This window comes from Erigeron canadensis, chromosome 1 (assembly GCF_010389155.1).
Source record: "Erigeron canadensis isolate Cc75 chromosome 1, C_canadensis_v1, whole genome shotgun sequence".
In the NCBI taxonomy this organism is placed as follows: domain Eukaryota; kingdom Viridiplantae; phylum Streptophyta; class Magnoliopsida; order Asterales; family Asteraceae; genus Erigeron; species Erigeron canadensis.
This window is the reverse complement of record NC_057761.1, coordinates 44,408,031-44,424,058: the sequence shown is the minus strand read 5'-3', so window position 1 is coordinate 44,424,058 and position 16,028 is coordinate 44,408,031. Positions and strand designations below refer to the sequence as shown.

General features: G+C 35.4%; 2 protein-coding genes across 2 annotated transcripts; both read left to right on the top strand.

The window, feature by feature from the left end:
- The first annotated feature begins 2,938 nt into the window (after positions 1 to 2,938).
- Positions 2,939 to 8,080, top strand: LOC122604371. The gene is made up of 10 exons (XM_043777267.1): positions 2,939 to 3,502; positions 4,000 to 4,097; positions 4,188 to 4,233; positions 5,256 to 5,338; positions 5,457 to 5,521; positions 6,702 to 6,763; positions 7,098 to 7,157; positions 7,427 to 7,459; positions 7,755 to 7,820; positions 7,901 to 8,080. The coding sequence occupies exons 1-10, from the start codon at positions 3,065 to 3,067 to the stop codon at positions 7,943 to 7,945; spliced, it is 996 nt and encodes a 331-aa protein (XP_043633202.1). The 5' UTR covers positions 2,939 to 3,064; the 3' UTR covers positions 7,946 to 8,080.
- A 1,902-nt stretch (positions 8,081 to 9,982) lies between these two features.
- On the top strand, positions 9,983 to 15,042 carry LOC122603197 (probable glucan 1,3-alpha-glucosidase). The gene is made up of 6 exons (XM_043775842.1): positions 9,983 to 11,643; positions 12,071 to 12,344; positions 12,430 to 12,565; positions 13,373 to 13,583; positions 13,655 to 13,861; positions 14,383 to 15,042. The coding sequence occupies exons 1-6, from the start codon at positions 10,066 to 10,068 to the stop codon at positions 14,749 to 14,751; spliced, it is 2,775 nt and encodes a 924-aa protein (XP_043631777.1). The 5' UTR covers positions 9,983 to 10,065; the 3' UTR covers positions 14,752 to 15,042.
- The last annotated feature ends 986 nt before the right edge of the window (positions 15,043 to 16,028 follow it).

Sequence of the window (16,028 nt, the reverse complement as noted above, 5' to 3'; positions counted from 1 at the left end):
CAAGGACATACTATAATGTTTTTAAAACCGGTACGAGCCGAGGGGTGGATCTTGTTTTTTAGCTCAGTTTTACAGCTTAGGTGGCCGTTCGACACTCGATAGTTATTAATGTTGCAGACCTAGGGGCTTTTATACGTTTATAACAAAAACTAAAGTACTCGTCTTCTATATTTTGTGTATCGTTAACGGTTGATATCCTGACACTTGATTTTACCTACAAAAACCTACGAACTCACCAACTTTATGTTGACACGTTTTAATATATTTTTCAGGTTTTTTTAGGTATTAAAATAGGGATTTAACTAGTGCTCTTAGTAAAGTTGTACTTCATTAAATGTTTTTTAACTAGTGCTCTAGGGGCACTAATTTAGCAAATCTCATTAAAATAAGACAAGGATTTTTAACACTGATCCAATTTTATATTAAAAATAAATGTATATTAATTACCCAGTTTTTGAAAATTTTCCTTTATTAAAGAATCTCATAAAAAAGAAAGTTACAAATGACAACCCGTCATTAACAAAACCAATTATGTCTAGCCGAGCTGGCAAAGGCACTTCCGGTTTTACTTAAGGTCTTGAGTTCGATCCTAAGGATGAAAAACCCTAAGGTTTTTCCCTCTGAATACTTGTAACGGCTTATAATCAATATCTCGTTGTCTAGGGTACGTGCAATGCTTCATCATTATACAAGCACATGTTTAAGAATTAAGATGCATTTTTTTTAAAGATGTGGATCGAATATCACAACTGAGAGTCTAGACTATGTTGTCTTAACCGGGTCTACGCAGCCTCCTCGTCAAAAGAACTCCGATTATTACAAGTACAAGCTCATGTTAGCTAAGCAACACAAAGGTGGTATTGCTCACCTTGCAGAGGATGACAAATGGCCCAACGCTGCCACCGCGACGCCACCTGTCGTCACCACTGCCACCACTGACCACCGTCGTTGCATTGCGCATGAGCTGCTAGCGTCGCTGGCCTCACCAGATGAAGACCTCAACGCCTATTGTTACGTCCAGATCGATTTCTCCTAGAGGGCTGACCCCTTCTTCTGCAAATCCTATGTGTGAAGGAGAGCGAACATTTGCTAATAATCTAGTGTCTTAAATTTATTGATTCGAAGAAGAATCAATTCACTCTATTGGAGATCTGTATGAAATAGATGGTCTAAAATTGAAAATGCAAAAACATTTAATATGTATCAACAACTAACAAGAAAAAGATGCAAATGCTTTGACTACTCCAACAGTCCAACAGAAGATACAAAATGAATTTTTTCAATTAGCTATAACTAGTTGTGAGAAATAAATGCAACAGGTAATCGGTATCATGTAAATTTCATGGGCTTGGAGTTCTAAAATATAGAGTTCCAATTTCTTTGTTTTTCCATTTGAGTAGATCTTGTATTATACCGGACCATTTGAATTTTAAGCATATATTCAAAGCAATTAAAGTAATCATATTTACTTTTTTATTTTATAAAATAATACATGTCATGATATCAAACAATTTGGTATCAAGATGTCAATAACTTTACTAATTGGAAAAAATCTTGATAATTATATATGGCAAGTTAGTAGGGTTGAAATCTCTTTAAGTTATCCTTAACTTGAGGGGTAAAGTTAGATAATCTCAACCATTGATTTAAAATCAATAGTCAAAACATAAAAATGAAACAAGTCTTGGGGTTTTTCCTCCGAATAATTGTAACGCCCCGTGAACATCTTATTCTCTAGGGTTAAACCGTCAATTAAATCAATCAATCAAGTACGTATACATTTTTCAGCCTGAATCTCAATCGAATGAACTTGGGTGGAGAGCTACCCTTTCTAGGCTCATGATCCATGAGTATCAATTAGTTAAGATAGTTTGCCGCCATTTCAAGACTGAGTTTAACAAATAAACAAATAAGTCATCATAAAAACTGTCAAGATTCCGTAATAATTCTGGTTTATAAAAAGAAGATCAGATGTTGGGTAACGCTTTTTGTTATTATAATCTTAAACTTCTTTGAAGGATAAGATATGGATAGATTGAAATGAACATGAGTTAAGATATAACTCTTGAATCCTATGGGTATCAAGAATAATCTTAAAGAAATCGAGATATGAAATGTAAAATTCTTTGAGATGTCTTTATCTTGTGTCGAACTTGAAACCTCCAGCATGTAAAGTTGATGATCTTTAGACCACCAAACATGTTTCACATTGTTATATTGTACAACACTTAATGCATGTTTGGTGGTGTATGGTTAAAAGTTGGTGGTGTACAAATCACTACTGATTTTATACAGTCTGTTTTTCAAAGATTCAAGGTTATTCCTTTCACACCGCTGGCAAATTCAACCATTTCCTTAGCTTGAATCTCGTTCAACCCATAAACATGTGCAATCCCATCTCTGGATCCAGCCAGGTTCTATTGATCATGTCCCCTTCCCAACAGTTGGAACTTATCTTGGGGTGTATTTAACTTTACGAAAGAAAGCTCACCGTAGAAAAAAAAATCTCTCTCTTCCCGTCCCCGGTCATAGGTGCGCTCACAGAAGAGAAACCACCACCTATCAGGCCCAACAAGCGGTCCACGGAGCTCCAGCTGTAAGAGGAGTGAAAAAGCTCACCCCTACCTTTAGATGATAAAGCCTTATTTTACATCTCGCATGAGGTTTAATTCAAGTTGCTTATCAAATGAATGAAGTTATTTAATTCTAATTAAGAAGGCAATGCCCACCTTAAACCTGTAAAAATAAAGTTAAAAAATGTTTAAATTCTGTATGAGGCTATGAGCCGCGTTAAACCAGTTATAATGTCTCTGGCCCAAAAAGTATAAATCGAAAAAAAATATATTATTGCTAGCACGTGGAATTTGGAAAAATAAGTAAGCCCAAGATTTACGTAAAAAAAAAATTAGACTTGAAAAATCTATTTGAAGAAATACCACAGCCTCCAAGTGACAAAACTCAAACAAACCCTGTCTTTTCTCAGTATCTGTTTCATGCTTTCTTGAAGAAGTGAAGAACAAATTAAAATAAAAGCTCCATAAAAAACCAAACAAGAAGAAGAAGAATGGCATCTTTTATCTCATCAACTTACAACACACCCCCTTTACTAAACCACCACCACCCTAAATTCAACCCCCAATTATCTTTTCTTATCTCCCACCATCCAAACCCTAAATATTATCTTAAAAAAAGACACTTGTTATGCTTTGCTGCAAAACAACAAAATGGGCCAGTCAAAAAGAGACAATCTTCAACTAATAACAAGAAACCAGTCAAAAATAAGGGTAAAAATGGTGGCTTTAGTAGTAAGGGTTTTGTAACTGAGCTTGAAAATGAGGATGATGGTGTCTTTGAGGAGACTACTTCTTCTTCTTCTGGTGGTGGTGGTGGTGCTGGGAAAGTGAGGTATCAACCGTTACCGTTGCCGAAACCGCCTGCTGGGTTTCTTGTGGATGATCAAGGGAGAGTTGTTGCGGTTTCGGATAGACGAATTGCTACTATTGTATGTTTTCTTGTTGTTTAGTTATTAAAGTTTAAAGCTTTTGTGTTTTTGTTGTATGAATTTAGTGTTTGTGTTAATGTGTATGATATTTGATAAAAATGAATGAGTAGTTGACTATGATATGGCCTTAGTTAGAAGTTGGATAACCTATCCATTATAGGTCTTTCACCCCCCGGGTGCTAAGGCCAACATGAGAGAAGTAAATTTAGTATCTTTATGGTTAAAGGGAGACGGGGCCAGGATTCATCCGCGGTTCAAGCCCAACGGAGCCACATGGGAATCTGTTGTGGTTTGAGCTGGCCGTTGCTTGCACACGTGATGGGCTTGGGTTGGTATGGCTTGATTTTTCCTTGTTTTATTGATAATGGGTCAAAAAGTTTAGCTGAGAATCGTATATGTAAAGTTGAAGAAATTACTAATTGTGGTTTTTTGGAGATGATACCAGAGTTGGAAATTGTGGTTTTGATTATGTGAATATATGTTTGTTTAAAATATAGGTTGATCCTGCAAATAATTTTCCATTAGAGTGTGTTATTAGAAGAGTTTTTAGAAGTTCACAAGGGGATGAATGTATGCTACTATGCCCCATTGATACGTAAGTAAATTTGCACTTTGGCATCCAGTTGAGTTACAGTTATTGGTGTAATATGTTTTAAGTTATCTATTTGTATATGTTGCTTTGCAGGCCAGTCCAGATACTAAAGAGCACAAATTTCGAAGGATGGTCAGCTGTATGTATTCTAATGCTTTTAGTACCTTTCCAATCTTAGCAGAAGAACATTGTATTGATAAATTTTTGTAGTTCTGATGTGACCGATCTCTGTATGTGGCTGCATTATAAGTATTATCTCAACCAAAACTGACCCTGTTACTTTTTCTTCTGAAAAACCCTTGAAAACGGAAGTAGCTCTAGTGCCCACTCAGTCCTGTGGGTATCTTAGTTATGGGATGTGACTATGTGAGTGTGTATTAGTTGATTTTTGGGTTGAAATTTGTTGTTTGACTATGGCATAGATTTCTGATCTTAAGGGTTGTATTAGTCGGGTAGTGCCATATTGGTAAAAACTGATGGCATGAATCAAGGGTCGAAGTTCTTCACTCTCTGTTGAGACATCCTTTTCTGCCAGCTTTAAAAAAAACTGAGATCGAAGTTAATTTCATCTCTGAGCTCTAATGTGAATTTTGTCAGTATCCCCCTTACTTCTAAGAGAGTTAAGTTTCATTAGCGATGATGAACTTTCGTATTGCAGCAATGCAGCTAGCTGGCCAGTTAGTTTTGTTTACTGGGTTTAGCTATGCTATCACTTCTATTTATGATTATACAAATAAGATGAGTTTCAAAACAATCTAATTGCTTTATGTATGATAACTAATAATGTAAATATGTAATGCTGCATGAGTATTTATTTGAACACATCTCAAAGAGAATAGAATGGGTTATGGACAAAATACGATGGAACTGGCCTGGAAGTTATTGACACCTATGCTTCAATATTAAGAGGATTGTTAGATATATTTCAATATGATTTAGCCATGTATGGATTTTATCTAGCTGTGATTAGGCCCATGATTTTAGGTATGACTGCATGACTTTGGATGATGATATGTGTTTGATATGGTTTTAGTTTCTTGTATTCTCCCACTTTATGTAAGTTAGGGGATTCCTCGTTATACAATTGTACATAACTACAGCCAATTCTCTATCATTAACATCATTGACATACTCAAACATATGTATGCATTTACAATTTAGCTTAGCGATGATGAAGTTGAGTCAATCCTCCCTACTGCCTCCTACGCTCTCGCCAAGATTCACATGCATCTTGTATATAGTGGGTATGTTATGCGGCTATGGTAGCTAATACTGTTATTGTTTTTCCCATTCTTTGATTGTGCATTTTTTTTTTGCATTTGTATGTTATTATCATTTAAGCTTGTTCTTCTTGTCAACCAGGTTTTGCTATACAGCTCGTGGAGGATTTTGCTACACTGAGGATGACATATTTGAATGTGGCACAGGTAAGTGGTAACACCTCGTCCTCAAGTATTTTACATTTGTCAAGTTATGGTTTCATATTCACCATTTTTAGGGCCTGATTGGTTGCAGAAAACTGAGGGTGATTTCAGAAAAAAAATTCATGGAAACCTTAAAAACGGAAACCTGTTAAGATAAGATTTGTCAAGATAATTTTACTTGATGTACTATTGTCCTTCTGTTAGATTTAGCGGAGGCAAATTTCCGGTTGATAACAGAAAACTTAGTTTTCCAGTTTATAACTACACGTTGAAACTACTTCTATAGTTTCAACTATTTATTTCAGATCCAAACTTGAAAATGCAAACAACTGGACACGTTTTCAACATCTATGGTGGTTTTTATATTTATTTTACTATACACACTTGTAATAATTTTGAGAATTAGTCTAATTAGAAAAGTATAAAGCATCTAGACATGTACTCTTTTAGTGGAAGATAAGTTGTCTAAACAGTCATAATTAACAAACGGAATGCTGATAAATATCTAGGTTCTGTGTTAATTGAAATTATGTGTAAAAGAATTTAAAGGCTTATCCTAGAGAAACTCTTGCTTGCATGCCTTGAATTTGAAGCTTGCTAATTTTCTAATATTCATTTATCTCATCATATTAGTAGGCATATTCGAAAAACTTTATTCTATGTGTTTGTACAAAATTCTTCCATTCTTCATATCAGCTCATATTCATTTTTCTTTTGTAAAGTCCACAAATAAGAGCTATTTTTCATCTGAATATGTGAATCTTGGACCTGCAAAATGATAACTTCAATCGTGTAATTGGACAGTCCGAGAACAAGTAGTGCTATGTTGCTAATTATTTGCTATGTAATATAATTATGTTGAGTATGCACTGCGAATATATTAATTTATAAGTATCTAAAAAGTGTACCTTCAGGGTAAAGTTGCCATAATAAAGATGTCATGCCATATTGAAGCTTAAACTATAAGTCTATAACTATATAATTAGTTCTTGAGAACTGCATGAAACTTGAAGCTTTAATTATATATTCATGGAAATACATACATTATCTTTGTTTTATAAATTCATTGTCAACTGGATAAGAGATGTATGAATTTACAGTAGTGCTATAACTGCTATTGGCTTTATATTACTTGTCTTTTTAATTACATTTCTTGAATGAATCACATATGATAATTCTGCAGATGATGGTCAAGCTTTGGATGGCTTGCCTACTGAAGGCGTTGAAATAACATGCTTTCAGCTGGTACTTCCATGATCACTGAATCTTTTAGTAGTTATGAATAAAGTGAAAAACTATTATTGTGATGAATTGTTTTTCTTCCCCTATTTGATTATACCCTTGTAATTTTAAGGAATATATCAATATTTATATTATCATAAATGATAAATTTATCACCCACATTATTTACTTGTAGTAATTGTTTATAACTTCGTTTTAGTTTGATAAATTATGCTAATTTTTCTCCCTTTCGCCACTGTATAGAAACAAAATAATGAAATCCTCTATTGAGTGAAGTATGTTTTGCAACCTTTATATATGATTCTTATATCTTTTGTTGTTTATCTTTTCCGAGCAGGATGGTTCTCATTACATGATCTACACCCCATCTGATCCACTTTTGTTTGTAGCTGTGAAGGTAAACCAATGATTCTTATGCGCTTAATCGAAATTTATATATGTTCTTCTAAAACCCTGCCTCGTTTTCTATGTTCACAAGACTTTTTATTATATATGAATATGATATATGAAAAGGCATGTTTCAGAAAAAAAAAACATTTTTCTTACTTGAGAAGGAAAACATGTAGATTTTTTTTAATGAATTTTTACATCTGTTATTATTGCTGTTAGAGCTTGTTTAGTTGTTTATCTTCTCCATCATCTCATACAATATCCTTAATTTCATAGGATGGCAATGGTCAACTGCGGATTGCTGATGATGTAAGTGACCCCCTTTATTATACTACATTTCATAACAATCATGATAGTCAATTCACTTTGTAAGCTAGTAGTTATATAATATATTGAGGATATGAAGCACATTAGTTAAATGGCCAATATATCAGTCACTCTAATTGGTAGGAAGTGTGGATGTAGGTTCGTATTTGATTGGTAGCATATGTGTGTGTGTGTGTGTGTGTGTGTGTGTGGATATATGCATGCCTATATCACTAATCAACTACATATGAAGATTTGAAATCCATGCTAAACTTGTATTGTTCTTTGCTCAACACAGGAGGTACTCGAGGACCCTTTGACAGTTAGTGCAATAGATGAGGAAACCGAGTTCAACGCTTTGGTGGTATGTCATTTTCTTGCAATTATATGGCTTGTATAGCTGAATTAGTTATATCAACAGTTTATTTGCCACATGTTTTTCAGGAAGAAGAGGCTGCTCTGTTGGATTCACTACTAGGGAAAAGGTAGCAGATTTCATGAAATACTGTGAACAGATGAAAACCAGTGTAGTAAACAATTTTTGGTTGTAGATGTTAACGAAAACAACCCTTTCATTATATTCTTAAAAAAACTAAGTCTGTATATATGTTTTTTTTTACAGTCTAGTGCTTACCTAAAATAGTATCTGGTATCAACTTCTACTTATTCGTCCGTGTACTTGTCTGTTATTTAGCATTCTAAATTTCAATATGGTCACTAGAGTGCCCTTGAAGGCTTGAATACTCATTACGAGAGGGGAGTGTTCTGTTTCAATTATCTGCAGACATGTTCATGCATGCGAATGAAGTCAATGTCATGTATATAGTTCGTCGCTAGACTTGGAAGTTAAGGCACTCTAGTGTTCATGGGTAACTTGATTAGGTGATCTTGTCACTAGTGGTGTGGGGTGGACAGGTCGGCTGGGTTGGATAGTGTATCATGCTGCATTGATTTCTTTTATCAACAGATGTTTATACATTGATATTTGTACAAGTTCTTACTAAATACATATGAGTAAATTGCTATTCCATAAATGACAAGTGGAGGCAAACGTTGGTCTTTTGTGTTCCTGGCAGCTTCATACTACACAACATACAATAAAATTTTTTTAACACCAAAATATGTATATTATTATTATGACGGCAACTAGGAAGGTGCTATTTGCCAAAAGATACAATTACAAATACAATCTAGTCTAGAAAGCGAAACAATAAACACCATCTAACTAGACTCCTCCCGAATCATTAATTGTGAGTCGGGACCTAATCAATTGAGCTACTCTTCCATAATCTTCCGTCAATCACTTTTCAGTGCTAAAATGTAATATTACGAGTCAGGGAGGGCTTTGTTCAAGGACTCATAGTCTTTGGAAATGCACTTGTTTAAGCCTTTTTGTATCGACGTCATTTCGGATTTGTGATATAGCCTTTTGCTTATGAAAATGATAAATTTTCAACAAGTATTAGAGAAGTAAAACTCCACCAAGTATGTACGGAAGAACTACATTTCCATATTGCCTTTTGTGAACTGTCATTTTTTGGATTTTCACTATTTCTAACACTTACATTTAAACCATCAAAACTAAACTGTTGCCTTCAAAAAGAAATGACAACATATGTTAGGGTCACTGCCCCTATGACATCTTGGAGCACCCCTTGACATCAAGGAGCTCCGGCTTGATTGGTATGAGGTAGGGTTGGCATATCGTGTCCAACACGACACGACACGCACACGATTAGACACAAACGGTCAAACACAAGAAATAATCGTGTCAATTTTTTCAAACACGTACACGACATGAAATTAAATAGGTTACACAGAAGAAAAAAAAACCTGACCTCTTAACAAAAATCCTAAATTTAAACCATGAAACCTATTATGGAACCTGCTAAGGAACCTCTTAAAAACACGAAACATATTAAGACAAGATAAAAAACTTGGTAAGGGACTTGTTAGCAGGTTTAGTCATGCCTTAAAAGGTACCTTAACAAGTTTTATTTAATACATATGTGTATTACATGTCTTAACAGGTCTTTTGGTATCTTAATAGGTTTGGACATTGTAGACACATAATATTTTGTGGTTCGTCAAATGACGTGATCATGAATGGTTTTGTTTAATGATATCAGAGTTTCCTTTCCTCACAAGAGGTCATGGGTTCGAGTCCTGCCCTAGACATATTTGGGGTGGCCACATGCATTTTATTTCCACTTATGGTGGGCAGTTTTACCCTCCAGATTTCTGGATGATAGGGGTTTCTCATCGAGGGGTTTAAATTGAGGATCTATTCGGCGAAGGGCTCTTTAGCGAAAACCTGGCTAAAACAATGTAAGCTAGGTCTCCCAATATTTGCGTTTAATTCACACCTTTTAAAAAAATAATAATTATGTTTAAAAAATAAATAGTTATATGTGTTGATTGTTAAATCCAAAAAGAAAAAATTAAAGCGTGGTGGCAGAAATATATTACCAGAAGCAAACGCTAATGCAATCTCCGTCTCTGAAACAAGTCTACTCCTTCTACACTCTCTATCTGCCTCTTTAAAACCTATTCATTTCTTACAAAAAACAAATAAAAAAGATCCATATTATTATGATCAAAACTTCATCATGAAATCAATTCTTGCTCTCATCTTTTTGATCCTTTTTTTAAACTCAGTTACTTCATGGAAAAAAGAAGAATTTAGAAATTGCAATCAAACCCCTTTTTGCAAAAGAGCTAGATCAAGAAAACCACAACATTGTAAACTCATAATCAATGACGTAAGCATCATTAATGGTGATCTAATTGCCAAATTAACAAACCCCATTCAAAACCAAGAACACCCAGATCAAGATTTTGAGTCAAAGCAGTTAACTTTATCATTATCTGTCTATCAAGATGGGATTTTGAGGCTTAAAATTGATGAAGATTTGGATGAAAATCAAAACCCACCAAAGAAAAGGTATCAAGTGGCTGATGTTATTGTTTCTGAGTTTGAAAGTAAAAAACTTTGGTTAAAAAGATTTACTTCAGAGGTACTTAATGATGATTTGTTGCAATCTTATGTTGTTGATTTGTTTGATGGGTATGAATTTGTTGTTAGAAGTGACCCTTTTGAGGTTTTTGTTAGGGAACAAAATAGTGGTAAAAAGGTTATGTCTTTTAACTCTCATGGGTTGTTTGATTTTGAAACATTAAGGGTTAAGAAAGAAGGGGATGATTGGGAAGAAAGGTTTAGGAGTCATACGGATAGTAGACCGTACGGTCCTCAGTCGATTAGTTTTGATGTGTCCTTTTATGGTGCTGATTTTGTTTATGGGATCCCTGAACATGCTACTAGTCTTGCTTTGAAACCTACTAATGGACCTGGTGTCGAAGAGTCTGAACCATATAGGTTGTTTAACTTAGATGTGTTTGAGTATTTACACGAGTCACCGTTTGGGCTTTATGGGTCAATACCGTTTATGTTATCACACGGTAGTGAACGTGGGACGTCAGGGTTTTTTTGGTTGAATGCTGCAGAAATGCAGATTGATGTTCTTGGGTCAGGTTGGGATGCTGAGTCTGCGATCAAGTTGCCTTCGGATCAGAAGAGGATTGATACGTTGTGGATGAGTGAAGCTGGGATTGTTGATGCGTTCTTTTTTATCGGGCCTAAACCAAAAGATGTTGTTAAGCAGTATGCTAGTGTTACTGGAACGTCGGCAATGCCTCAGTTGTTTTCTACGGGTTATCATCAATGTAGATGGAATTATAGGGATGAAGAGGATGTCAAGAATGTAGATTCGAAATTCGATGAACATGATATTCCATATGATGTTTTATGGCTGGATATTGAGCATACCGATGGGAAAAGGTATTTTACATGGGATAAGGTTCTTTTCCCAAACCCTGAAGAAATGCAAAAGGATCTGGCTTCGAGGGGTAGGAAAATGGTTACTATCGTGGATCCGCATATAAAGAGAGATGACAATTATCATATACATAAGGAGGCTTCAGCGAACGGTTACTATGTGAAGGATGCAAGTGGAAGGGATTATGATGGTTGGTGTTGGCCTGGATCCTCTTCGTATATAGATATGGTAAACCCGGAGATAAGATCATGGTGGGCTGATAAATTTGCATATACAGAGTATGTTGGGTCAACCCCATCTTTATACATATGGAATGACATGAACGAGCCTTCCGTATTCAACGGGCCTGAGGTATGCATGATATGTTGGTTTATGTTTTATGTAACCCGTTATGCTCTTTGTACATATATATTTACTAGTTGTGGAGATGCATAGTTTAAGATACTGAAATCCAACTTAGGTGGAGTGATCCAATATGTCTTCCTTAATTTTCATCCATACGTTATCATGCTTGCATATCCAGCATTTGAGTCTCAACAAATATTTGAGGACGAGACATCAGGAATAGTTGGGAACTTGGGATAGCTCAGTTGGTAGAGCAGAAGACTGACCCAGAGACCTCGCCCTAAATGAAATAACTAGTATCTAGACACAATCTCATGAAAATGAAGTGAATTTTGCTCGTTGAAAACAATCATTTTTCAATTTTTGTGCTACAAAAGAAGATGAATGCGAAACACTTATGCTTTGTTGTAACTTTGACTTTACATCTGAGCAGGTGACCATGCCTCGAGATGCTTTACATTATGGTAATGTTGAGCACCGAGAGTTGCATAATGCGTATGGCTACTACTTCCACATGGCTACATCTGATGGCCTTCTGAAACGAGAAGGAGGAACAGATAGGCCTTTTGTTCTGTCCCGAGCATTTTTCCCAGGTACCCAAAGGTATGGGACAGTTTGGACGGGAGATAATACAGCAGAATGGGAGCAGCTTCGTGTTTCCGTTCCAATGATTTTGACACTTGGCATTACTGGGATAACATTCGCTGGTTTGTAAATTTTATTCCTATTCTTTTTGGGTCATAAATGAATGTATTATTTATTGAAAAATTTCTTGGTTGGTGTTCTATGTAGGTGCTGATGTTGGTGGGTTCTTTGGGAATCCTGACACCGAGTTACTTGTTCGCTGGTACCAAGTCGCTGCTTACTTGCCATTCTTCAGGGGCCATGCCCATCATGATACCAAGAGACGGGAACCATGGCTATTTGGGTAAGAACTATTTGACTCTATTGTTTTTTCTTCTTTATTTCTGTTAGAAAATAGAGAAATGATATTTAGGGGATGCACTGATTTGCTTAATTGAGCTGATTGTCCATGTATTGCACCTTCAAGTTGTCATAATTAGGTTTTATTGTTTGGATAAGTAACTTCTGATTGTTTACGTGTCAGAAAATCACTTTTAAATGCGAGTTTAATACATGCTGCAATAAAGCTGTTCATATAAGGGTAGAGTTAAAAATCTATTTACCCTTCTCCTAACATAAGTCAAGAGGCTCTCTCTCTGTTTCCAAATATTTTCTGTACAAATATCTTCTAATCATGTTATATGAGCAGACTATATGAAATGGTATTCAAGTATTCAACTATACATGAGTTGCTATTGGATGTATGGACCATGAATTTATCTTTAAATGTAACGGATTTCGAAAACTTTTCTCTTGATAAAAATTTGTTACATAAAATGGAAAATTTCTATGTAAGTTGGTAGAATGAAATGTTAACAAATTTAATTTATATCAAAACTCAAAAGTAAACTTCATAATCTTATACTAATATTAAAAAGAAAACTTAAAATGGTTATTTTTTTGGGTCTCCACATATTAAAAAAAGAAAATTTGTATAATGTACCCCTAAATCTGGTACATGTTCAGAAATCTTGGATGTATGGTTCTAATGAGCCAATATTAAATTTTGAAACATCAGTTAATCAATCGTATCCTGTGGCTTGCGGCTTCTCATAGTCAACTCTTGGCTTTTGATGGTCAAAGTGGTTATAAATATTTATGTTGATGATAGGGAACGTAATACTGAGGTGATGAGGGATGCCATACGCGTGCGGTACACATTGCTTCCGTATTTCTACACATTATTTCGAGAGGCAAATGTTACTGGAGTCCCAGTTGCCCGGCCCCTATGGATGGAGTTTCCCAATGATGAAGCGACTTTTAACAACGATGAGGCTTTCATGGTTGGAAATGGTCTTCTAGTGCAAGGAGTTTATACCGAGGTTCTTTATTGTCTTTTCATGTAGCTTACCCCCTCCTGCTGGTGATCAAACTAACTGAAATTCTCGTGCAGCGTGCAAAAGATGTAACGGTTTACCTTCCAAGGGATCATACTTGGTATGACCTTAGAACCGGTACAGCATATAAAGGAGGGAAGACACAAAAGATGGCGGTAACAGACGCAGATATACCCGTTTTTCAAAGGTCGGGAACTATTATTCCAAGGAAAGATCGGTTTCGTAGAAGTACAGTACAAATGGAGAACGATCCTTACACACTGGTATGTATATTATGTGTTGTGCTCTATTTTTTTGCAACTCGGTATATACCTGGATCACTTTTATCCAGGGTTTGAGGGAGATGCATACAATAGATTCTCAGATCATTGTTAGATACATCTAATGACTCTTTATGCTATTTCGTATTCTTCTAAAGCAATGTTTTATAGCTGCAAAAAAGGAAAAAAGCTGTCATTATTAACTTTGAATAGTCCAGACATTCAGACAATATGTAGATTCTGTTCATTTAACTAACCTTAAACAGCAAATTACATTAAACACACTATATCGTCTACACATATTATTACATTTTACAGCTGAAGCTGGTTTATTTGGTTGTGACTATCATCAGTATGGTATTTCAATGTGGGCATTCAAATACGCCTCTAGGTTGTAATGAGACGAAGGATTCATTTTCATGGGTTGGAGTCGTTTTTCATTTCATGCATTTGACATTGATGCTCTGAAATATGTGCATAAATCCGTTGCATCTTATGTAATCTTTTTGGATTGTGTGTTTTAGGTTATTGCTGTGGATAGTTCAGGAGCAGCTGAAGGTGAACTATACATAGATGATGGCAAGAGCTACGAGTTCAAGCATGGTGCTTACATCCATCGCCGTTTTGTATTCTCAGATGGCAAACTTACATCTATCAACCTAGCCCCTTCAACATCTCTAGGCTCTAAATTCTTGTCTGATTGCACCATCGAGAGAATCATACTGTTAGGCCACTCATCCAAACCTAAGAGTGCCCGTATTGAGCCATCAAACCACGTTACTGATATTGAACTAGGTCCCCTCCAGATTCGTTCCGGGGTTAGGTCATCGGTTTTGACCATCCGCAAGCCTAATGTCCGTGTTTCAGAAGATTGGACCATACAAATTTTGTAGGTTGTCATGGTGGAATATTGGTGATTGTCAAGAGAACCGGGTGGTAATGTGGAAACGGTTGGCTACCTGAGTGAATGTAGAGGTGGCTTAGTCACCAAAAAACTGAGTATGGACTTTTGTAGCAATTGAGAAATGGCCCACATGAGCTAGGATTGTCAAAATGAAGATCATGTAATAGCTTAGAAAAGTTTTATTGTTCTTGTGGTTCCTTTTGGCCACCTTTGAATAGATACTTTTTATATCAACTATATAGTGTGGAATGCCTTTGTTTGGGGCATTTACGTTTCTTCCTTTTTTTTTTCTTTCTTCCGCGTGTTTGCATTTTACTGGTTGTAAATGCGTATAAAATCAACGAGACTTTTGTAGAGAAGACGACAAGTAGAATTGAAACGTCAAAGACCATCTCTGCATAGCGGGCACTTGCATGACTGACTTTAGCTGTGCATACAAGTAGTTAACAGCCCATGCTTTCTTTTGGTTAATTGTAAAATCGGCTTCTTTTTTTCTTGAATATATCTCTAAGTAGATTACTCTTGTAAATGGAGTTCGATCAGCAAAAATGGTTTTTTTAAATGGGTCGAAAACCGATTTCATTCATAATGTTACAACTGGAATAGTGTCTGTGCAAAATGTAATAATTTATATACAGTTTGGATGATTTTACAGGCAAGCTTTATCGTCCACTTTGTGTTGGGTTCTTTTTCGGCAAAAATAAATCGATGAATGCTGATACATATATCTTCCTAACCGAGCACGACCTTTATATAAGAGTTGTTTATTTCATATTTTTATTTTATTATATATGAACCATAATCTAATACTCGTACTTTTTAATGGGTAAGACCCGATCAAGTTGTATTATATTTTTATTATACATAAAAGCATACAAACTTATATTAATACATACACTCGTATGTATTCTTATAATTCATTTAAAATCTTTTATTTTAATAACTATACATCAATAAATTATAAAAATTTATATGGGTGTTCTTAAAATTTCATGTTCTTTCATTAGAGATGTCATTCGATATACTTTCGACGAATTTTTAAATTCGAGGGCGGAGCCCAGACGGCTAAGGCATTTGGCTATCACACTCTATAACCTATCACCTCCTATTATCTATTATCACCCCCACCATCTCATCGCCGCAATGCGCGGATACTTTGTCTCGTATTATATAAAAGAGAAATAATATTATACCTAAAATGCACACGTACGTACAAATATATACCCATGTCCTATACTCCGACTATAAATACACCGGCTACTTCAA